This window comes from Anopheles merus, chromosome 2L, assembly GCF_017562075.2.
Source record: "Anopheles merus strain MAF chromosome 2L, AmerM5.1, whole genome shotgun sequence".
NCBI lineage: Eukaryota > Metazoa > Arthropoda > Insecta > Diptera > Culicidae > Anopheles > Anopheles merus.
The window spans coordinates 13,627,378-13,653,508 of record NC_054083.1 but is presented as its reverse complement, the minus strand read 5'-3'; the positions used below and the strand labels follow the sequence as shown (position 1 = coordinate 13,653,508).

The 26,131-nt window shown below is 38.9% G+C and overlaps 1 protein-coding gene across 1 annotated transcript; it reads left to right on the top strand.

Moving 5' to 3' along the window:
• The first annotated feature begins 286 nt into the window (after positions 1-286).
• LOC121594052 (putative uncharacterized protein DDB_G0285119) lies at positions 287-24,254 on the top strand. Its single transcript, XM_041916930.1, has 5 exons — positions 287-1,079; positions 10,931-11,153; positions 11,315-11,411; positions 23,141-23,295; positions 23,402-24,254. The coding sequence occupies exons 1-5, from the start codon at positions 739-741 to the stop codon at positions 24,020-24,022; spliced, it is 1,437 nt and encodes a 478-aa protein (XP_041772864.1). The 5' UTR covers positions 287-738; the 3' UTR covers positions 24,023-24,254.
• The last annotated feature ends 1,877 nt before the right edge of the window (positions 24,255-26,131 follow it).

The following is a 26,131-nucleotide window of genomic DNA, read 5'->3' as shown; positions in this document are numbered from 1 at the left end:
AAAGATCCTAAGTTTACGCAAAAGACGATCTAAAATGCAACGATGGTGTCCTTCTTCCCCTGCTTTTATGCAATAACTAACACACTCCGCCTCTTTGAAATGAACACTCCGCTAGAAACGCCTTCTTATTGGATGTTGCATCTCGGTGCCATATTGGATGAACGCATGAGCCATGTGCACAGCCCGAATGAACCACCATCAACAATCAACATTCACACAACGAGAACGGAACAGATGCCGGTTGCTACGTAACAAAAAGGGGTGACAGAGAATGAAAAGTGTGACTCTTCCGTCTCTGCTGGTGCAAGCTGTCCACAATGTTGGGGTAGCTTTCGTATCGTATCAAACACATCCGTGTGGTCCGTAGCTATTAATGTTTAATGTGGCCATTCAGTATATATTGTAACCACCGAGCAGTGTATACGTCGTCGTTGTGCAGAACGGTCTGGCGGTGAGCGTTTGGTGTCTTATCTGGGGTGTTGTACATATGATTTAGTTTTGGTGCATCAGAAGTTGTTACCGCACGTGACCCAAGTGCATTTGTACGATTAGTGCTGTGTGTAGATAACACTTACTACTGATTGTTTGTACATGCGAAAAACAGTGTGTATCGTGACAGAGACGCTGTGATATTGGCCAAAGGAAAAGCTAGTTTTGTGCTTTAAAACGATATAATTAAAATTTGCTGTGTTGAAAAAAAACCAAAAGCTAATCAACTCAACAGAGTGGCTTTACAGAATGAGCAACCTTGAACCACAACCACAACCGTTGCAGTATAATATGACCGGTGACACGGATGTGACAGATGAGGCACCGGGACGCTTGGCAGATAGTGGTGAGCTTAGTGGCAGTACAGTGCCCAACGTGGAGCTAGCGGTGGCACCAGCATCTGATGTAATGTGCAGAAGTACGAAAACCAGCAGCAATGCCAACTCCTTCCGCATTGAAGCGCTGCTGGCTAGCAAGGAGCACGAGAACAACAATAGTACAGGGGCTGATTTATCACCGGCACGCCCAAAGACGAATAACCTGGACCTGATCGCGGATGGGTTTAATCCGAGCGATGATCGTCACTCAAGGTATTTGATGTTTGATTTTTGTTTGTTGTAATTAAATTCATTGGAATCTTGAAGCCTTAAGGGATTAAATCAACTTTATGACGGAGATAATTTGGTAACATGTCACTCGAATTAACGTGAGAAAAGATCAGATGGAGAAATGCTCAAAATTGACATTAAAGATGCAGTGAAGTTTGGATAAGATACATACGAAAAAAACATACGAAAGAATAGAAGTAACGTGTATATAGATTTTTCTGTAATGGGCAGGTTTATATAAAAATAATATTTTCGCTTGTATATTTTTTTAAATCATTTTAAGTGAATATACAAAAATGATTTACATCACAACAATGTTTCATGTTGAAATAAAAAAATGTTCATTTTTTCTCCGTCTTTTTTCATTGGAACATTCTTTTTATCAACAATATCTGTGGATTGTAGCGAAACGCATGAACATTTTTATAGTTATACAATTCCAATAGAGTAAACGAGAATGTATAGTACGCTATCACTTTTCATTTAACAGCTTCGTGTATTTTTTGGTAATTATATATTTTTTATTAGCGTCATTAGCCAGATAATCATTGATAAACTGCTGTACTGATAAGAAAAAGGCGGATGTTGAAATTATGGAAACTTAAAGATTGTTTATTAAGAATTTCTTTAGGTGTATTACAATGTTTTTCGGGACAGTTGCTAATAAGAGACGTCCACCATTAAGGCCGGGATAACGGAATGGTATACGAAGGCGCGAGACCGTGGGGCAGGCCAAGATCGGAATGCGGTTGTAGCGTGGGATAATTGATTAATTAATTCCAATCAGAACAGCATTTTTCAACGATCACGAAATCCTTTTCAAGGCCTGCCTGTACCGCACTAGTGATGTGGGCTTGGCTTTCAGTGACTTTATGTTACCCTAGCAGGATAGTCAGTCCTACGTATGGGGGTACGGTATATTCGGGACTTGAACCCATGACGGGCATGTTGTTAAGTCGTTCAAGTTGACGACTACCACCAGACCGGCCCAACAGTACAGCTGTCACAAATATGTGAAATTGGATAGCAAGAGTAATGATTTACGCGCTCATGCCGGGCTAAACAAGCTTTAGAGACTTTTAATCAATTAATCTTTTAACGATCATAAGATTTCCATGACTAAATATGTCAATATAATACTATGGGGAATGTGAAACTAAGAGAATATCACTAAAAAGTCGTTCAGAAATATATTTTGACATTCTGTCAATTAAAACAGATTTAATAATATTTGAACAATCGATGATGATTTTTGTAGAACGGGAAAATAGTTGTCGTGGTCGTAAAAGGGCTTAAATAAATAGCTTGTTTAATCACACGTTTCTGTCACGCATATCCTGGATTACGTTTTAACTCTTTTTTATTGATTTTTTTGTGATTGAATTAATTTCTATTAACTATATGTAACCGTTTTTGGTTCTAAATATCGCTAATAGCTGTAACTACACCATTAATTTTGTAACTAAATTTTATTATGTCGAGGAGGAGAGACTTTGAGCCTATTATCCAAGCCTATTATTTGAGCCTATTATTCATTATGAATATATATTATGGTAAGGATTGCCAGTCATAGGATTATAGCGCTAAAGGAAGAATAAGTAGTTACATCTCTTAATTTAATTCCATTTGAAAATTAACTGTGCTAATAGATGTAGAGCAAAATTTTGCTGAGAGAAAAGTAGCTCAATTTTTCAAACAGAGCTATCTGTCTCGCAAGACATTTCTGTTATATGTCTGCTCTGCTAAACAGTCGTATTAACCTGTTTGTTAGCAAACCAGATTTTCCTATGTGTGGGTTTTTTAATACAGAACTACAGAAGAAAATATCTCAAAATCATAATAGCTTATTTTGTTTATGTTTATGAACAAAAAAATGGCAAATTTTCCGAGTGAGTTGAGCCACTTCAACCTATGCATTGCTAAATTTATCATCGCAATTAATCAAAAACTCATCCTAATTCATCGAATACCAGCGCAAAATATCGCAAGAGACAAATTTAGAACGAAGAGCGTCTAACATATTTACCTGGTAATATATGCTAAGCGTTAAGTAAGATAAAGCATTAAGAAGTTTACATACATCCATTTGTTGTAACACAAGATATATACAATAATACATATACTTTCATACATGATGTTTCGAATATTTAACATTGAATCTGAACTAGTGCTAACTACAACGAAACAACTGTTACGCAATGGTTCCAAATAAAAACAATTAAACAATAAGTGGCAAAAACATTTGTTTTTCAAGATAAATACCGTCTCGCTAGTCTATAATGCAAACCAAATCGACGTGGATAATCCTTTCCTCAAATATGCCTCTCATTTTGCTTATTGTTTCATATCGCCTGCTCCCCTCATCATTGATTCATGATGCCACACAAAATGGCCGCTTGGAAGTAATGGCACTAGTGGCCAAACGGACAAAGTGCTATCCCAAATGGGAAGTTATGTGGGACTACTAGGGGACGCCAAAGTAAGTTCTATTATGAAATGTAATTAGAGTTTTGGCTCACTCAGGCGTGGTGGGATGGTCGGAAAATGGTGGAAAGCAACCATCCAATTCCATACATAAAGCAGTACGAACGATCAGGTGGAAAACTTGTGGATGAGCTGGAATGAGTAAATGGGAATACAACGAACAAAGTAAAGTGAAAAATAACCAAAGAAATAGCACGCTAACCGTCGGCACTAATTGGCGATTAGTGCCTTTGCTCTGTAGTAAATAATGAGCCCGGGTGCTTGGAGTGTTCGTTGATTGGAACAAAATTGGAATTGGTACCTTGGTAGTTGGCGACAAAGTGGCCACGGTTTATGGCCTATTTTGAACAAGGAGGAAGGGGGGGGGGGTGGTTATCGGAATGGGAAGTGAAATGAATCGACAGTTGAAATGGAAATGGAAGAACTTGAACCGATTTGAAGGATGATTTTTATTTTTTTTTATTTATTTTGATTCACAGTATTACCGCTTAGGTCGTATTTTCAAGATTTTTCTTAATTTATTTATTAAAAATTATTTGAGCTATTAAGGAAAAAACTAACTGTTTTAGAATTTATTAGATTTTTTTAGAATTGTTTATGTTTTATTTTTTTAGAAAGTTTATTGAAAATTATTTGAGCTATCAAGGAAAAAAACTAACTTCTTTAAAAAGTTTCATAAAAAATTTATGCTTAAATTAACAGCAATAACTAAACTACCTTCTTTATCCAACACCAAATATTTCTACAGTTCTTCAACTTTCTATTATAATACAACTAGCTAATAAAGATGTCTTTCGTACATCGAACTGTTGCTGAACCTCATTCGATTATACCTTTTTCAGACCTTCAAGCTAGTCAGTCTTTTTAACTCACTGTTTATACTAACGCAGCTTTTTAACATTTGTATGTAAAGCTTGGGTTTTACAAAGAAAGTGTTGTTTGTTTCTTTTGTTGCTCTGTTGTTCTTATTTATGTATCAAAAATAGAACAATGTGTTCATATTACAATCACGTATAACTCAGAGTTTCATATACATTTTATGGACTTCAAAAGGCAATGATGATAATTGTACATTTTCCCAATACAGTATCTTAAAATGAACATTCATTTTCTTCATTTAAATTTATGAAGAAGAAAAAAATCCATCATTTCGTTCCCGATAAGCAAGGAAACAAGCTTGATTACATTTTCATTCCTATGATTGATGGTTCAAACAAGATGATTTGAAGTAAGCGCGCAGAAGATAACATTTACCGATCTCAATATACCGCCAAATGAATTTAATTTCATTACCGTGATTCGACGCTGGTCGTTTTTAATTAGTGAGATTAGAATTCCGGCACACAAATCAATGAACTCGCACACACTGAAAATTATCAGTCTCGTAATTTCTATTATGATGAGGTTACTTCTAGCTGCTATCAAAGTTACTAATAATATCGATAACCTCATCACATGAACAATTCGGACGCGTGTGGACCGCCCGAAAGGTGTGCGTTATCAGCCAAACTGTACCGAAACTGCACCAGCAGCAGCAGCAGCAACACCAGCAAGGAATGTTATTGTGGGATCGTTTAATTACCGTACATAATGATAACGGAAACACCCATCGTATCGCACAGATTAATCATCGTACAGAGGACAGTAGCAATCACTTACATGACAATTCCAAATTAATTTCCTTACCACACGCTGATTATGTGGCGCACCCGTCAATGATCAATCAGCATCAGTTAAAAACACCATGACTACAGCAAGGAGAACGGCATATAATGCCTACGTGCTGGCAGATAGTTTGATTGGCTTATTATTTCCACATGGACGCCCGATACGCGTCACGTTTTCACACCGGTTGGGCTAATTAATGAGCGTATTTGATAAGTGTGTGGGACACTAATTGATGACGAGGTGAGCTGGTGCTTTTGTTATCATTTTCGGATGCAATTGATGAAAGGTGTGTGATTTTGGAGGGACAATTATTGAAAAAGGGCTTTTGGTCGTTTTGTTACGGTGGCGAGTCTGCAGTTTAGAATGTACAGTGATTATATTAGCTATTTAATAATATTCTTTCCTTAATAGTTCTTTTCAACAAGACAAACCACCTATTTTATCGTTTTGAAAAAAAAAAACGATTTTTCATCCAATAATCATCTGAAACTAAACATTGTAGAAGGTTGTTGAAGCTAAAAATAGCAGTGCAGTGCAGGTTTCTGTTGAAGCCTGTACATAATGTTGCAGTGCTCGTTCGAATAATTAAAATATTCCTGTAAACCCTGTAATTACAAATTATTTGTTTGGCATAAAAAATCGGTAAAACTCGTTCCACCCAAATCTTCTTTTTTCCAAACTTTGAACCGCTATCGCGTGTGATGGATAGATAAGCAATAAAGGAGTTGATATGAAAAGTACAAGTGTTATAAAGTTATTAGAAGAATCATGTTCTACTCATTTTGTAACGATTTTTCTAAAGCCCATCTTGGTGGGTTTGAGAATCCGAGTGTTACATGTTAAGGGCCGTGATTGCGCAGGCAGTTAAGGCTTAAGAAGAGGAAACTTTAAGGATGAAGAAAAGAAAAAGAAGAAATCCTGCATGCATCTTTCATGGGGGGGAAAGCTGCTAAAAGGGAAAAAACACTCTCTCATAATCCACGGCATGGCTTGTAGCTGTCAATTACTATATAGATGGGTTGATGACGATTTCCACTGACAAAGGATGATATTTTAGCTTTCTTGCTTAAACCATCAGAGAATCAATAATTACCGCCTGCTATGTATTAACCCTGATACAGTGATGGGTACCATAAATCAGGCACCTCATATTTTCACCTATCTGTTGACTTTGCAAAATCCTGGACAGTTTCTCAGACAACATATCGGAAAACTTTCGTCACGCATCGTTCAGAACATTCTACAGCTATGCTCTTGCCAATAATCAGGCCGATATCTTCAAAAATCTCGAAAGACCATGCATAAATGAATGAAAAGGTATTTATTGCGGCCCACTGAATGTCGGACAGTTTCCATTCCTCATCAAAATGACCACGTAGCTTGCCAACATTGGGCATAATGGTTCGAAATTCGAAATAATATCAGTTATTAGAGATCAATCAATTATGTTGGGTAACACTATATGCGGATTACATAACCTAGGTCAAGGGCATATGTCAACCAAACCAAAATACATTCGAAACTGCAGACTTCCGGACCAGAAGAATCATTCAATAATTGTTCCTCACAAATCACACGCCTTTCATCTGTCGTTCGAATTAGCCAAATGAAGTTGCTTAGTAAGTTTGTTTTAAAAAGGAAAATTATTGTCATTCATAAGTTATTTTTTAATGGAAATAGCAGGAATACAGTAATGGTGAAGATTTTAGTAGAATGTCTGCATTATTCCTTAATTAACACAAGTTAAAGGAATGAAACAAATGATAAGCAAATATCCTATATAAAAATGAAGAGAACTCTTCAAAAACATAATTTTTCCTTCTTCCATGTGCTGAAGTATTCGAATACAAAATTTTCCAATAAGTCGTCTAAGGAACAGTCCAAGGTGCCGCAAAGTAAGACAATAGGTGAGAATATGAGGTATCTGACTGTAGGTGGCGGCTAACGTAATTATTGAAATATTTGATTCCATGCCTCGAATAACTTATATAAAAAGTAAGATAAGTAATCCAATATTTGGCATGGATTCATATTATGCAGACATGATGCAACAATTCTAAATCTTGCAAGCTATTACTCAAACTTGCGATAAGCGATTTCCTGGGTACAAAAATGATTACCTCCGTAATACGTGTCATTTTCAAAATCAGAATCATACATAAAAGCTGTTCGATGGTGCTCAATCTAGCTTACTGTGCTGTGTTCGTTTCATTCTGCTGAGCATGTCTTGTCCACAATTTATGTATGTAGTCATTTTGCCCATCATCAACGCGTTGTGTACCGTTCACCAAATCGTACAAATCAGTAGAAAAGCCACACACACACACACACACACACACACACACACACACACACACACACACACACACACACACACACACACACACACACACACACACACACACACACACACACACACACACACACCACACACCACACACACACCACACACACACACACACACACACACACACACACACACACACACGCAAACACACACACACACACACAGCATCCAATCTAGCAATCCGAAGGATGTACCTTTCACTTCGCCGAAGGAAAAATGCCTCCCCCGGGAAGGAGGGAAGAAGCGGTTGGCAAATCGAACTCGGGAAACTGAACCGGTCCAACAAATCATTGCGCAATAAACGATACATGCGCATTGTGATTGTGTGCTGAATGTTTGTGGTGATTGCGTTGATCTGCTACTGCTGGGAGGATTGTTGGTGGTGCCTTTCGAGTGGTGCCAACCACTGGGGGCAATGACGCCTGCGATGCTGAATACGTACGTACTTATGTACGTGTGTGGGCGTACATGTTTGGAAGCACCCTGCCGTAGCACATAAGATGATTGTTGCGGATTCCATTCTGGCATGCCCCACGGTTGCCGTCTCCGCTTTTGTTCTGATACTAAGAAGCCATCCATATCGTTATGTTTTTTGGGAGCAAGTCAGAAGAGGGCTGCGTTTCGCGCTTGCAGACTGCTGCTGCTGCTGTCTCTCTCGCTTGCCGTCTGCTTCTATATTTCATTTGCCAATCAACAATTGTTTTGCTCCATGAGAAACAGATCTTGCGATTTATACAGTGGGCTGAAGAAAAGTGACATGTTGATGGGGCACATCGTTCGAGTTGGGGACGGATAAATGGATATGTGAGTGTGTTTGTATCGATGGTAATTGGATCGAATGTGTTATGTTTGTGTACTGTGTCCTAAGGCGAGGGAAGAAAGAACCATGGTGTGGCAAGCGCAACGGCGAGGTCGGTTGAATCTGATTTCGAGATTTCGCTAATGTGTTTCTGTTTAAACTTTTGTACCACAGTTGTCGAGAGCATCTCTCCGTTACTAATGCAATCATGAGATGTGATTTGTTTGCTGAGCTGAAAGTATCGGCTTCCAAACATCGAGCGAGTTGGAGTGTTCCGATTGCCATATTTTTGAATTGCCAACACGGGAAACAAACGCATAAATCCTACTTTAATCTGTTTTTGTAAGTTTTATAACCATCGCACATTTGTTGACGACAGGCAATTGAGAAGATTCATTGGAAATATGTTCAAATCTATAAGACGAGTTTCGTCACGTTCTAAAGTAGTGAATTTAATTGAAATTACTACAAATTATGCATAAAATGTCGTTTTGTGTTTCATTATATTAATGACCTTCATATGATAAAGCTAATTACTAAACATATCGTGCAATTTTTTCCAACAATCAAGATTAAGTATTCAACAGACATGTCTAGAATAGGATAAAAACATATTTTTGACCAAACACGTTTAACTAAGTCTACAAAATGCTTAGACAGTCGATGTGGGCCGCGGCAAATGTATTTTCAAAGGCGAGTGGTCCGCAAACCTAAAAAGGTAGGAGAGCACTGGTATAAATGATAAAGCAAAATTATGTTGCAGACCACTAATGGTTTATTGATCTGTGCCGAAATTCTTATTCTTATTCTTCTTTGGCTCAATAACCGATGCCGGTCAAGGCCTGCCAACACACTTGTGGGGTTGGCTTTCAGTGACTTATTGATTTCCCCCCATAGCAGGATAGTCAGTTCTACGTATGGCGGCACGGTCTATTTGGGGCTTGAACCCATGACGGGCATGTTGTTAAGTCGTACGAGTTGACGACTGTACCATGAGACCGGCTGAAATTCTTATAGCATCATAATATAAACGTGGAACGAGTAATATGGCTAGTTATACAGTTCATCCTCGATAATCCTTACTTAATTAAGTGCGAATTATTTTATACTTCTTTGGGCAATATGACTCCCGAACTGACACATCAAATGTCATATGGAAAATAAATTTCCCTACTGTCCATTTTTTTTATTGAATAATCTTCCAAATTATAATTATAATCATCAGCCCAAATCATATGGAATAATTATTTAAGTAACTAAAAATACTCACTTCAAGTAAACTTACACGGAGTTTAGTTATAATTTGACGCAAAACAGCAAATTCTACATTTTGAGAGATTTCTTTGTGGTGCACGTGATAATAGCGCATCTCGCGAACAACCTGTAGTGTAAAATGTATCAAAAAGGAAGGCTTGGAAACACAACATCACTAATCCAATTCGCTAAAGTGTAAAATGTCATCCTTAAACGATTGCAAAGAGGTTAACATTCACAAAACTGTTCATACATTTTACTTAACCCATAACCACGGGGTATTATTTATAACTGATCTAGGCTTCAAATAGATACGCAACAATATCGAAAACTTTGCGCCATACGGTGCCGCTCACCAGAAGGGAATGTCAACGCGTCTCCGTACCTCACACGCGACCCGGGAACCAAATACAGCAAACATTGCGTTATCTAAGCGCTATCTGTTTTGCTACTACACCAGTTGATGGGGTGAATCGTTGGTGTAATGTCAGTCTGTGGTGCTATCAGTGCCCATAATTGTGTCATCGATTGGCCTGACCAGATTTGATTTGATTGACCACAGCAACTAATTTGGTACATCAGTTCGGGAGTACGCCACTGATAAGCAGTATGGAATGGTTGGCAGTGGGAGGGTAACGAGTGGAATATGAAAATGGAAAAGATTGTTAAGCAAAGCTGATTACCAGCATCGTACGCATATACAGCGCGGTACACGCGGTGCGAATAATTGATTGATTGATTGAGTGTAAACAAATATACTTTTGCTTAAAACGCTTCCACATTTAAGTTAAACAAAGTTTCTACACAATTAGAAATGATTGAACATCACAAAGGATTGATAGCATGAAGATATAAACAAAAATCCAAAGGTTCCTTAGCACAGTCATCAAGTCATGTGACTTGTCAACATGCATATCATGGGTTCTAACCTCGTATGAACCAAGCCCTCTGAGCCATCCATGTTATTAATAACACACGTCCAGATAAACGTATTGGCCGGTCCAAAGGACTGAATATCATGATACAATTTTTAAAAAGCTCGTTTTGATAAGGAGAAGACTGATAAATTTATGTGACTTTTGTCTTTATTACAGAAACCATTCAATACCCTTTGAACCTCTGTTAATCAATGCTATTATAGAATGCATAAAAATTATGATTAATTTAAAGTTTTAAAACTGAGTTAACTTGTAATGTTGTGTTTTTTTCTACCAAATTTTAATATGTTTTGAACTGACAAACGTAAATCTTACTTTGAGGCACTGGGTTCTATCGTTTCAGATCCGAATCGACCTTCTCTTCCGACTCCTGCTCATCGATCAATCCTGGCAGTGTGGAACCGCAGGATATAGACGATTGTGCAATGAATCAAATAGCCAAATCGTCCTCACCTAACCAACACGACTATCTGCCGTTCTACAATCTCTGCCCATCGCAGGTGATCTTCACATCGAACGCGTCCACCTTCGACACACATCCGGCCGTCTGCAATAAAAGCATACCGGTAGGTAACAAAACCCAGGCCGGGTCTTTGCATTCACGTGCCGAGCATGTTTGGCGTGAAAGAATTATGCAAATTGGGCCCATTCGCACATATGAGCTTTTTATGATAATTGTGTATGGTAACAAGGGTGCTGTTTTTCTTCCTTTTTTACGCACTGGCAGGTTGACGCTGGGAACCGGTTCCATTTCATGCAGCTACCTCAGCTAGAGCTTCTAAGGCACCACAACATCTACTATCCTCGAATCACGGAGCTTACAGGTACGATAAAACGATAATATGATACACATGGTTTGGGCGTCTTCGTCTTCTGCCCCATTGACCGGAGTTGTTGGGCTACGTGCAGAGTTTTGCACATTTTGCCCTTTCCAATTGTAACCATTTGGGGTTTGATTGTTACATGTCATAACGAATGAATAAATTTAGCAAAGCGTGTTACATTGTTTTGATTGTGTGCGAAACAGCGCATTTTTATATTTGCCAAATCTCGGCAAAATCATAAATGGCCGTTCTTTTGCCACTGCAAAAGGAAAAACGACTACATCTTATGCTAATGCTAGTGGCTTATATCATAGGTGCTAAAATCATTATTATTCTGATTGAACTAGCCCAACCAATGTAGCAATAGAGCTATAAAAATCTAACCAAATACTTTTACAATAGGACAGATAACCGAATTGAAAATGTTGGATATGCGTATGAATTTATTAGATTTTTTAACTCACTAGTTATTTTGGCCCGGTTACAGGATTATTCAAGATAATTTCAAGGGTATTTAATAACTTCAGCATGCGTGCAAAGGATTTTTGTAAATACAAAGCAAATTTCAGGGGACTTTTAACTCCAACTCCAATATCTTAAGAGAAACTGATTCAGAGCCCATACCGATCCTGGGATTGGGACGTAAGTCGTTCCTGGAATTTAACAGAATTCATACTGATGCTGGTACTGATTCCAATCCCATACATGTTAGAATTAGTCATGAACCTACACTGGCCTTGGAACTGATCCTAGCCCCTTACCGGGCCTTTAGCTGATCCTGACACCATACCGGTCGTGGAATTGATCATGTCCCTATATCGTCTCTAGAACTGTTCCCAAAGCTGTACTGGTCTTGGAATTGATCTCAAACTCATACCAGAACTTACACTGAATACACCGATATGGGGGTCCTGGAACTGATCAACACCCCAAAAAGATCCTGTAACATAACCAGAACTGGAACGTTCATTAACATTTTGTTGAACAAACACATTTCCATACAATTTATCAGTTGTTGTTAAAAACTAATCAAATCATAATGGCACGTAGTTCGGTTTTGTCTAGTCTTGAGATTTTGTACAATGCCCTTCAACGTATGTTGTGTCGCTGAATGCAAAATTGAAGATTTGTTGCTGTTTTATCAGCTGTTTTCAATTAATTTAAATCAGTATTTCTGTAACATCACAGACACGGCCTATACCCTTAATGGGCTTGACAAGGACTTATCGATTACTCATAGCAAAATAGTTAGTTCTACGTATGAGATCTATGTCGTTATGTCGTGCGAGTTGACGATTGTTCCACGGGACCGGCCTATCTGTATATGAAGGTCTACAGTCATACATACTGAAAAATACATTACCGTATAAAGGTCAGAAAATAATATGAATTTTTAGTCAGAATATGTTGTATGGAGTTGTACAAAATGTCCAAATTGTTTGCGAGAATAGAAAAATCAAATATAGTTCAATTGTTAGATTGATTGAAACACTCTTAAAACATTACAAAGTAACATTCATCACCGAAATCCGTCGTTAATCGTCGATTCTAAGATAATGCATTGCAGGACATACAGTAAGATAAGCGAGAAAATGTTGCAATATATCACAGCGAAACCCTTTCTAGCTCTATCAGCTTCATGCACATAGTGTAATTGCGTTGAATTTATACATGCATAAATATCATAATTGCAATCACAAGTAAAATCTTTTGCCAATGATCCCCATTTCCACTGAACCCCTGCCATAAAACGGGAATGCATTGTTTTGATTTATAATTTCAACCAGAAGCTTACTGATGGCCCCGCTATCCCGCTTCCAAAGCCTTAAGCAATCCTGTAAAGCAATCAGCCACGTTTTGTAGCAAAACATTGACGTTGATATTATTGACATTGCCGATTTCGAGTCGGTTTCGTTTTTGCACAACCCGTCCAAAAACCGTAGGCGGGGGTTTATTTTGGCGTGTCACCCAACCTCTCAGCGCGCAAAAGTTGAATGATTGATTTTTACACTGTTGAGGGTAAAAGAAATCGAGTTATCTCCGAATTTGTTAGCATGATTCCAAACAACCCGCCTACGCAAACACGCGGCCGCACACGCTGTAGGAATTGATATACGCTGCCGTTTGATACCAGGCAAAAAACTGGGCGTAGTGTTGAGGTTAAGCGAGCTGGTGTGGTTGAATTGTTGACATCAACGTGCACGTTTTTTTTTTTTGTTTTTGTTTGTAGTATCATCTTGAAGATAGATCACAACGAACAATGAGGAACTCTGTCCGCCGCAGGACGGGAAAGCGAGCGAGAGAAAAAGTAGCTACAATCAAGCAAGTGGTGTGGAAAATGGTTTCTTTCCTCCACATTAAAAAAAAGAATACGATTGGGCTGGACAGTTTGTTTGGGGACAGGTCTCCTTGTCGTCTGGGCGTCACGTAATGTTGTGATTGTAAATTTGATGCCAACTCATTGGTATGCTCGTGCAAAGCGATTTGCCATGGTGAATTGAACCAATTCAGTTGAAATATGTTTCATGGTGTAAGTTTTATTTCGACCCTGGTTTTATTGTTACATGCCTCTCATATTAATTGCTGTCTAGTCAACCCTATCACGAAGAGCTTGTAGAGTTATTGGATTTTTTGTATAATTTAATATCCTTAAAACAAAGATATTTCTGTAATTATATAGTGTACCAAAACTGCTCTAAAGAAAAAAGATAAATTATTTATGACAATTAAGAAAAGCAAGGGCTGCGAAGTACATATGGTTCATGTTCATGTTCGCTGTTATTTAGTTATGTCGTTTGTCCTTGGTCCATTAACTGGATGTACACATGTACACATTTTCACCGTTTTCGAGCCCAAATCAACAATGTTCAGCTGCTTTTGAATATTGTTCAAATGTAAGTAAATATTTGATGTCCAAGTGAAATACTGACGCCTATCTGAACCCTATTCAATCGTTAGCAAAACCTTAGCGAAACCCCTAAGTTGATCCGTTTGCTATATGGATTTTTAGATTTTTGTTTGTGCCTTTATTTACAAAAATAGTTTGAATTTATTTGGCAATAGTTTCTTCCAATACCTTCAGCATTTGTAATTGACTATTCCAAACAATTTAATTTCAACAACATGAGCATCAAACAAACAAGCTCGCGTAACTTAAACGTAAGTTAATACAAGGGAAAGCAAACTTTTTGTTACAATTAAGGCATCAAAATTTCAGTAGGTCGTCAGATGTTTATTTATAGTTGAACAATGTGGCTTAAACAACATCCTTAAAATTGGTTACTTAAAATTAAAATTGGACTCGAAAACGGTGTATCTCCAATGCCACAATTTAGTTTTTTTTTTCGAGCATGTTAGGAAAATGCAAGCTAATTTCTGTTTTTTTAATAGTTGGATTTACTAATTTTTTTTATTGCTTTGTTTTTAAACATAAACGAATAGTAAATTATTCCAGAAAAAACTAAACATTTAATTCGTTTAGTTAATTAATTTAATAATGACATTTAGTGTTTAACCGGGGCGGTCCCGTGGTACAGTCGTCAACTCGAACGACTCAATATCATGCCCGTCATGGGTTCAACCCTAGTATGGACCGTCCCCCCGTAGCAAGGAATGACTATTCGGCTGCGTGGTAATGAATTAAATCTCGAAAGCCTGTATAGTAGTTGTGTAAGCCAGTAGGAATCGATTCCGACCCGTGCGTGCAGCAGGTGCGCTAGCTCGGAGTCAGAATAGAATAAGACCCGCGGGTGCAACGAGTTCGGGTCGACCCGAATCATGAGTAGGTGCGAGAAAGCATAAGCGACTCCGACCCGTTGGTGCATCGAGTTCGGGTCGGGTCGGGTCGGGTCGGATTGAACCTACCTTGAATCCACCTTGGTGCGCCTAGCGAATCAGATTCGGAAAGGTGATGAGTTTTATTAGAGAATGTTGGGAATCGAGCTGTGGCACGTAGATTAAAAAAACATTCCAATTTTAAAGGAATGTTTCTCAAAAAAAAGTTTTATCAATCTACGTGCCACAGCTCGATTCCCAACATTCTCTAATAAAATTCATCACCTTTCCGAATCCGATTCGCTAGGCGCACTGAGGGATCAATTTTATTGCAACATGATGCATATTTCTCCATATAATCTTTGCATACACCAGCACATCTGTACACTAGCCACACATGGCGTGCATTTTCCTTCACATCTTTCTCCGCAATTCACACTAATTGATTCCGATTAATCGCACCCCGAAAATAGCCGCCCACGGGTATGCCACTGAACCAGTCCCAATACGGTTAAGAGCATAACAAAAAAAACAACAAATACAAACAGAAACTATAAACACTATGTCCCAGGCGCACAACGCACCCCTGCATGCACATTCTAACGCGGCGCATTCACTGCACCGGCACCCGTTGAATGTTGGCAGGTTTGCGTGAAAATCATCACCAACTAGATTATCACGCAGAGCCCAAACAAACATCCTTGCGCTAATCATCGTATCCCACTACCGCGCGTGATTGAGGGTTGCTACGGAAATTTCCACCATAAGGTGCTGCTACGATCTTTGCGGTATGGTGTGGTGCGCATTTTGACGCTTAGGGCAGGGAAAGTTACCCGGAGCGAAGTTAACGGAGGAAGCGAGAGAGAACGAACGGTCTACCACCGTTTTCGTTCTCTGTTTTTTTTCTTCACCTCATTCACCAGATTGGGATACGGTGATCTTCCAAATGGAGGGAACAAGCACACACCAGAAAGGATGACGATAATCCAGCGAAAAACTAAGCAAGTGTGGCGAAAAACCTGTCCTTCTGTCTGTCGCTGTCGTGCACCGTGCATGGGTTGGTTTCTTTGTGACGGGGCGAGGTTTTTCGCTGATGATCCCCTCGTTGACAATCCCCAACAATCAGCGGAACTTAAACGACCACTTGGTCTTTTATTGTCGCCCATTTAGCATCATCGTTTATGTCAGCAAGTAGGCATCGCAAAATGGGGTGGATTGAAAAGTTTGTGGAACAACAGTTTTAAGCGAAATTTATTCATGCGCTTTTGTCGTCGTTTAGTGGCAATATTTTTAAAACTCGATAGTAATAAAATTGTTTACTTTTATATTCATTTATTTTTTACTGTACATTGCCTTAGAAATCCTTAATATTTTAAAATTTTCACACATAAAATATTATTTTAATCGAGAAAACAATCAACTCACATGAGCTTCGACGACAATTTGTACCAACGTTTTGCTGTAAATGTTGCCCATTTTACACTAAAATTATTGCAATAATTACTGCTTCTAACAACTTATAACTTATCACTGCATCGCAATTTGTATGGCAATGAAAGCAAACTATAAACGTCCCTCTTTGCGCAATCTTTGAGTCCCTCAGTACCGATATAACCTGCCAACTAATACACACACGCGCGCTCGCATTCCTATCGAGGGGGAAAATCGGGTCTTACCAGTCTCAACCCAAAACCCAGGGGTTAGGGTAAGAGGCACAAAGTAAATACTTTCGGTTTCAATAATTTGATTGCAGTTAACTAGGGTCACTAATCTTTCCTCGGCTTGCTGGGGATGTTTTTGCCGGTGCTCATTTAATCCACGCACAGCTACGCTCTTTGATTGCACAGCGCGCACACACACTCACACATACACTCACACAGACACACTTACACCTATGCGCCACCCCGAACGGCACACCAATGAAGCGGGAAAATGCCCCGGGAAAAAGGTATCACCGTATACCACCGTTTAACGCCCTTCCCATTAGAGACGATAGCAATCAAATTAAACAAATTAACTTTGTACAATGACATCTGTTCTATTTACTCTGCACGCTGATAGCGTTTTCGGGCGGATCTCGCTTTCTCGCTCTGGCAGCTTCAGTTCGTTGATATTCGTCGATTTTCCCGCCTCTTCTGCTTCTGCTCTTTCGTCCTTCGAGGGCAGTAAAACACGCACCGTGCTCTTCGGGTTTGGTTTGTGATTTATGCCAGTTTCCCCCACCGGCTCCTGGCGTCCTCTCGGTTAAGTTTGCTCCGATCACTGCCGATTCCGTCCTGCCAAATATGCCGGCCAGGCGACGAATTCGTCCCTTCGAACGAGGAACGTTGCTTCAAAAATTGCTCGCATATGTGCTAACAGACAAATTACTGCTCATCTGATTAGGTACTAATTGAATTATATTCATGGAGGTTTCGCTGCTAGTGGCAGCGGGTGTGGAAGCAACCCGGGCCCGGTTACTTCCTCAAGCTGCCTTCCCTCAATTTTCCGCACTATCGCTATCGCGTTGCCTTTCCCCTTTAAGCCTTATCGCTCACCATCGAATGCTGCAAATGCTATCTGCGCCAATTAACAGCAGGGGGCTAAGTGTTTACAATCAATTTGATAATTTGATAAATAAAACCAGTCCTTCGGGAAGCGTTCAAGACTTGACGGCAGAAAGAGAGAGAAAAGACAGAGAGAGAGAGAGAGAGAGAGGTAATGGGCTCGAAGGATACACAGAGAAGGCAAGCTAACAACTTTACGACACCGATGATGACGATGATAACGATGATGATGTAGGTATATGTAGAGCCAATGCACCGCGAACGGGGATCGAACTATGCAATAGATAGCAGGAAACACCCTCTATGCCTTGTGCACTTTGCAAAATGCACCTTGCACACATATTAGCCCCTAGATCAAGTGTTTGTTACGAATCGATTAGTGCATTCGATATGGGGGTCGGTAATAGTTAGTAGCAAGCTTCCAGTCGAGCGTAATATAATTTAACACTTTATGCATTGCATTAATTAGTCACCGGCGCACTCAGCTCAACGAATCGCATGTTTGTCTACAATCAATCGAACTTGCTAATTGCATTCCATCACACGGTGTAATTGATTGTGTGTTTTAATATGAGCTAACTTAATTAAAATAACAACAGTTTTGTGTTAGAATTTTAGTTTCAAATTTAATAGTTCAGTTCCATCTGTTCATGGTACCTTGTCAAATTTCAAAAGTTACATTATATTGTACTAGCAAATATTAAAAACATACAAACACATAATTTAATTTATTTTATTTTATTTTAATTTAATATTAACTTAATTAATAATTTTAAATTATAAAAAACAATTTGTTGTAAAATATGAAACAATATTATCTTAAATTATGAATGTTTTTTAATTCTTTATTTGTATTTCACAACCCTTTTCCTTGTACATTTGCATCCGAGGTAATACATCAGTTCATTTACAATGTCCTTAGCCCTAACAGTTGTTAAATTAGATTTATTAAATTCCCTTTATTTTACTATATCACCCATATTCGTTCCGAAAAAAATAATTAAATGAATAATATAATACCTCTCATTTCAAGAACACAATTTTAGTATAGATTTTAGAAGATGTATTATATCTTTGATTACAAATTCGGCGAAAAAATAGTTTATAGTCAATTTATTTACATTTTTTAAATTATATTAAAAAAAAACACAAATATGCATAACTTATTCATATCAAAAGCCATGAAACTGTATCCAGAAATGGGGCCCTTTCCGTTTGAAGTTCGTAGGCTGAAATTTCAGCCTGTCAGCTGTTATTGCATTGTATAGCAGTTTTCGAGCAGCTAGTGATGTGAGTATAATATACAGGTGGGCTTATACAGGTGGGCCCAAGATGTATGAATTTAGAAGGCTGATTTTTTTCGCTTCTGCTTCTGAATGAAGATTTTAAGAGTGTTTTGAGTATTCGTCAAGCCTACAGAAAGCTCGTTGTAGCAAAAAAGTGATGTTCAAAATTGGTTATAAAAAAATGCTATAAGATCACCTGGACTACATACACTTTGATTCCAGATTCCACCACTTGATCTCTTTAATGCACCTTGGGATAAATGTAAACAACACCGTGTTTTCGAGCAGGTACTCGAATCTAATTCTAGCTTTGTGGCTAGAATGATCAAGACTGAAAATTGCAGGCTAGTTTTTTGTGTGGTTTTGTATGGAGTGTTTACATGATTTCAGCCTCCAACTGTCATACTTCATACAAAAAAACTAACTAGAATCGTGAAGACCCCCAATATTAGAAACATCCAAAATGCCAGCGTTACCTTTTTAATCATGATGATATATTGCATTGCTTATTGCACACTTCTTGAAAGGTTTCCTCCGACTACAACAAAAAGACTGCCTTCGAGTTTGTTGGGGTCAATTTTAAGCCTTGTATTATATAAGCTGTAAATAAGCCTTATATTCCATTAATTGTTTTATGACTTTCTGTCTTTCAAAGTCTTACTAATGAAGGATGAAAAACGTTAAGTTTGGTTGATTTAGCCCTTGGATATGGCAGACTTTGGTGTTCCTGAGTCTACTGCCAGCATCTTTGGACCCTTGCAAATTGAGTTCTGTACTGGTGGAATGCAAGTAAAGGTTGATTTGCCTGGATCAACCAAACAAGCTATTATGAACAATCAACTTACTTAATACTTGACCAAAAACGCCCTTTCAATTAAAGAGTATTGTGACTATCACTCTTTCGAGATTGCACATTGTGACATTCGTTATGTGGAAGATATTTATGGACTGGAAACCAGTGACAGTTGAAGTTTTCTTAAATCTCAAAAGAGCATTTTAAACTATGTCGAGGGAACTATTAAAAGTCCTTTGGTTTTTTGTTAGCAAAAGAGATGAAATAATTTACTAGTTACATTGCATCTAATGAAGAATATCTTGCGATGGTAAATTGTCTGAACCTATTGAAAACACTCCTTGGTGCGCTTGTTTCATTCGCCAATTTTATTTGAATTGTATATATTTACATGACATCAAACCGTGCTACTACACTGTAATGTCAACCGTCTTACAAATGCCACTGTAATAGATGTTGCTCACAATAAAACTCAGGAAGCAAAAGACCAATTTAATATAGACTTTAAGTTACTTGACAAAGGACTTTAAAAAAAAAACTACAACGTTAAAAAAACTACAATCAAATGAGAAACATGCTGATTTCGAACAGGAATCTACTACTTGTCCAAGAATTAGCCAAGACAACATTAACAGTTCTAAATCAATGAAATATCTAGGAGTTGATTGATAATTGACTGCATAATAACATTGAAGTTACACTTTGACTGTTTTATTAAAATAATAGTTAAAAAAATCAGTGTAGCAAGTAACCAGTATACGGATTTCGATACACGCTATTGATTGAGACTGCGAAAATGGAAAATTTTGTATTTAAAATTTCGTTCGTCATAGTCGTATTTTGCGATTTTCAATCAAAGCATAACAAAACTTTATGCGTAGTGCTAGCTTAAAATGGGTTCAGTCGTTTTGGCCACTGCATTAATTATTTGAAATGATTCGGAATAAAGGTAATTCATTGTTTTCAGTCTTGAGGGATTCTATAATTCAACAAAATTGAATTTATTTTGCATTGGATATTTCATGTGTAACATACCTATCAAGAATGCATTACCGTCGGAAGATTGCACTTGTCGTTGAAATATTACCCCTATGCTATATGAAGTCATTAAGAGTTTGCATTAACTTAACATTTATAAACTAAATTCTTAATCACCATCTACTATGATGAGACTTGATCTTAATTCTATTAAATGTAAGTTTGTTGTTCAGCCGATATTTTACTCCCTCGTCCTCTTGTTTACTTTGATGTTACCGAATTTCAAGATTCTATGCCTCAATCTGTAATATTTATTTTATTATTATACACTTTTCTTCCAAACTAACCACTTATTGAATTTTTTCTTCCAAATATATTGAATTTCTTTTTCAAAGGTTTACGTTAAGGGTTTATTTCTAAACATGTTTGAGGAGAGTATATCCATAATATATACATATAATATATCATATAATATACTAGGATATATATTACATAATATTTTGGAGAGGGTATATTATAAAAAATATAAAACAGTTTTCATTACAGAGTAAGAAGGGAATGAAATTTGTTTAATCTACAGGCGACTTCTTTTTTTTTATTGAACAGTTCAACACGAACTATCGCATGTTCTTGCATTTAATAATAATTGTAAGAGTTAGAATCACAACCGGGGATTCAATTCATGTTTGTTGATACTTATTTTTTTAATGTAAACGCAATTATTTTTGGTATTTTGGACTTATTACTACATTTTAACGACGATGCCAATATTTAAAACAAGTCATACAATCAATCCGAAATCCACAACTTGTGTAAGATCCACAACAGTTGCTTAAAATCACTTTTAAAATAGTTGAATAGTACGATAAATAACGTACGATAAATAGTGTATCTTATAGGAGGACACATCAACGAAAGGCTATCCCCTTACGTGACAACTGTGCTTTGTATGGCAATTCTTTCAGTCTCTGTTTCCTGTGCACAGATTCATTCACAAACTTTTTCCAGCAAATCTTTAGAAAAAATCTATTATGAATGTAATAACATGCAATTCGTAAGGTTTAAACTTATTCAATTAAAATAAACACCGTAAAACAAAACGCTTTGCGTAGCTTTATCCTGACGAAAAGCTGTTAGACAAAAACTGGTTTCCGTTTGAGTCAGATAATGCAAATGTCCTTCGTTCAGTTAGATATATCAAACCAGAGACAAATCGAGTTGTCTAACACGGATCATAATAGAAAATGAGCATTTTTGATACTTTTTCTCAAGCAGTTTAGTCACATAATCGGCACTTGTTTCTCTGATACTCGAGTCTCATAATTGGCCTTAATGGCAGTAAACATGTTTTACGACTCTCACGTAAGATTTTTATCAAATGATGTTCAATTTGAAAACAAAAATGAAGTAATTATGGTAAATGCAACAAATTGCATTATGTGCATTTTGGAATTTGGAGCCATATTGCTTGGCTTGACTATTTTTCCTAAAAAAATGTTGCAAAACAATTTTAAATAAAACATTAAACAACGTATATAACTCTGCAATTATGCATGGTTTGAACTACTTTTACTAACAACTAACATTCACTGTAGCTCTGTAGCACCATAGGAAGAAAATGTCATCCGCCGATACCCTTATTTTCTTTATGTATTGCACATGCACAAGCGCAGTCTCAATTGATCATTTCAATTGTCTTTATCAAAGATGAAGTGGGAGTGGCCAAGTGAATGAATTCTATGGCGCAATCTCACAAACTGCATCGGTTCTGTTTTTGCCCCAAATGCAACGCATCCCCCACCCATTGATGCACGTTTGATTGTAATTACTTTTATGCGTTTGTTATTTGCTGAACTATACAGAAAGTCACGCGTACAGTACGTGCGTATTAGCAAGATTGCAAATTTAATGTTGATTTAAATTAATTTCTAACCAAAAAGGAGCATTGTGACGAATAACTACTAGCAGTGTAATAATAAATAGCAGGCAGAGATACTTCAATTAGTGCAACATTTGCCATCAATTGCAAATGAAGTATTATAGAGTGATTATCATTCAATTTCGACACAGATAACAGATTAGCAGTGCATTAACGTTCTGAAGTCTAAACCGGTTTCAAAATTTGCAAATACTGTGGCAATGTACAGACGACTGCTGGCGACTATGTTGGTTGGACATTTTAATGTGCAAACAAAATTAGTCCAAAGTACAAATGCACAGCAGCGGCAGACAGGAGACGGGGGTGGTAAACGAGAATAAATAAAACTGCACTTAATGTACACCACCCAACATAAACGTTTTCATTTTGTTGATGTTTCTATTTGCGTCCATTTTCCCGGCTGTTTGGTTTAGGACAAAACTCAGTATACGGAAAAGCGCGACGGCCCCGGACAGCGTTCACCTCCCAACAGCTGCTCGAGCTGGAAAAGCAGTTTAAAGTGAGCAAATATTTGTCGCGACCGAAGCGGTACGAGGTGGCCAACAATTTACTGCTCTCTGAAACCCAGGTAAGGTGTAGCGAGGCTTCGCGAGACGACTGGGTCTGACGGGTCAACACTGGTACTGGCTCGTCTTATTTATTTGTTTTTGTTTTCTATTGTGTCCCATCTGCAGGTTAAAATTTGGTTTCAAAATCGGCGCATGAAGTGGAAACGATCCCGGAAGGTGAACGAATCAAAAAAGTACAGCAACAATAGCAACAACAGTGGCAGCAATAACAACAACACCACCACCAACAGCAGTAGCAGCAGCAGCAGTAGTAACAGCAGCACCAACGGCAGCAGTACCGGTAGTAACAGCAACATTAGTAACCATAGTAACGGCCCGCTCGGGTCCAGTAACGTTAACGCTAGCAACAGCGCACACAATGGAGGCGGCACCGGTGGCTCCCTGTTGCACGGAAGTGGCAATAAAACGTCCACCGACCACCAAGGCACGGATGGTGGTCGTCCCTTCAATCGATCAGCCGGTGACCCGGGAAGGACCGACAACTGTGCGAGTGGTATGGTGAGCAAGTTGTCCTGCATCCTGGATCATCCGAAGGATAAGCGGGACAGTAATGGCACTGGCAAACAGCACGCGACGGCGGCGGCGGCCCTCTTTGTCAATCAGCAGTTTCAGCAGACGGTCGGGGGCGTTGGAGGGGGCAGCCCGAACGACATCGTCGGCGTCGGGCCAGCGTTGTTTGCATGTGATCCACCGAATGGATTAAGTTTTCGGCCTTATGTAACGTAAGCGGGCGAGGAAGGTCAACGTGCGAATCAGAAACAAAAGCAAGCTAAGAAAAAACGATAAAAAAGGTAACGCAGAAACCACAGCTATCCTTTCCCGTTGCTCCCTTGGCCCAAATGTGGGCAACAGAAAGTGTCTACACTCTGACAACTTGATAGGAGGATTAAGTTAGACGTGGATAAATAAAATAATGATTGGAAATCTCTTATGACTATGTTGTTGCAGCTTGAAAGTGGAGGGATCTGTTTGATATCATGCTTATTTGACAGTGTGGCTGCGGTGTTGGGGTCTATAATGCTCACCGTGGTGCTTATCGTTTACCCCAAGCCCCCAGCATGCAATGGACTCAGTTCCTATCAGTTCATGCTATGAATCGAAGTATTGTCCGTTGAAATGCATGATTTTATAGAGATCAATTACCTTAGTAAGGTAAGTACTAAAAGGGAACTTGTTTGTTTTATATCTTTACATAAGTTAGTAATAATAAATAATAAAATTGTAAATATCTGGTGTTCATAGATTGTACATCAAAACAACAAAATTTTTTTAGGATTAAGAACTCGCTGAAAATTTAGATCAACGGAGTAGTATGACACAAGAACTTACTTACTTACTTACTTATCCGGCGCTACAACCGCTTTGCGGTCTTGGCCTGTCTCAGGAGTGTCCGAAACCGCTCACGGTCTCGCGCCTTCGTCTGCCAGTCCGTTATCCCGGCCTTAATGGCGGACGCCTCCACGCCATCTTGCCACCTCAATTTGGGCCTACCACGCCTCCTCTGTCCTTGTGGACGGCCTAAAAAGACTTTACGGTCTAGGTCGTCCGTTTTTATGCATAAAACATGGCCAGCCCAGCGGATCCTTGCGAGCTTGATACGCTGCACGACAGTGAGGTCACCGTACATCTCGTATAGCTCGTCATTATAGCGGCTCCTCCATTGTCCTTCCACACATACGGGACCAAGTATCCTTCTGAGCATCTTCCTCTCGAACGCGGCTAAGAGGGTTTCGTCAGATTTGGACAGTGTCCATGTCTCAGAGGCGTATGTGAGTACTGGTACTATATAGGTACTATATAGTCCCAGCTTCGTCCGTCGCGACAGGTTCCTTGAGGTGAACTGCTATCTCAGACTGTAGAATGACCGGTTGGCAGCCAGCGTCCTTGCGCGCAACTCAGCTTCCATGCTATTGTCGTTGCTGACCTTTGATCCCAGATAGGTGAATTGTGGGACGACTTCAAAAGTGCGTTCACCTATCTGCACGTCACGCCTACGTAGATTCTGATTATTTGTTGGCGGGCCCGCTGATGTTGCCACCATCAGTTTGGTCTTTGCCTCGTTTATCTGCAATCCGAGGCTCTCTGCCGCCTGCTCGATCCCTTGGTAGGCTTCTGCTACATAGGAGAGCCGCAGACCAATGATGTCTATATCATCAGCGTATTCCAGGATCTGGGTTGACTTATAGAAAATGGTTCCCGTAGTCTCCACCCTCGAGTCGCGGATGGCCCTCTCTAGCGCCAGGTTGAATAGGAGACAGACAACCCCGTCCCCCTGGCGCAGACCCTTGGTGGTAGCAAAAGGTCCTGAGAGTTTTCCATCCACCCTCACCTGGCATGTGACATTGGTCATAGTCATTCTAACTAGCCTTATCAGTTTGGCCGGGATTCCAAATGAGTTCATAGCGTCGTACAGTTTTACCCTGGCTATGCAATCGTATGCGGCTTTGAAGTCTATGAAGAGATGGTATGTGTCGTTTCTGTATTCAGCCATCTTCTCCAAGATCTGCCGCATGGTGAAGATCTGATCAGTGGTTGATTTTCCGTTTCGGAATCCTCTTTGATAGTTTCCGACTATCTCTTCGACGTGCGGGACAAGGCGATCCTGAAGGATCAGGGAGAATATTTTATAGGCGGTATTCAACACCGTAACACCCCTGTAGTTGTTGCAGTCCTACCTGTCTCCCTTCTTGTATATGGAGTAGATGATGCCGAGATTCCAATCACAAGGCATCGATTCGCTATCCCACACCTCAGTAATAATTTGATTAATCTCGTTTTTTAGTCGTGCACCTCCATTCTTGACCAGTTCAGCTGCAATTCCGTCGGTTCCGGGTG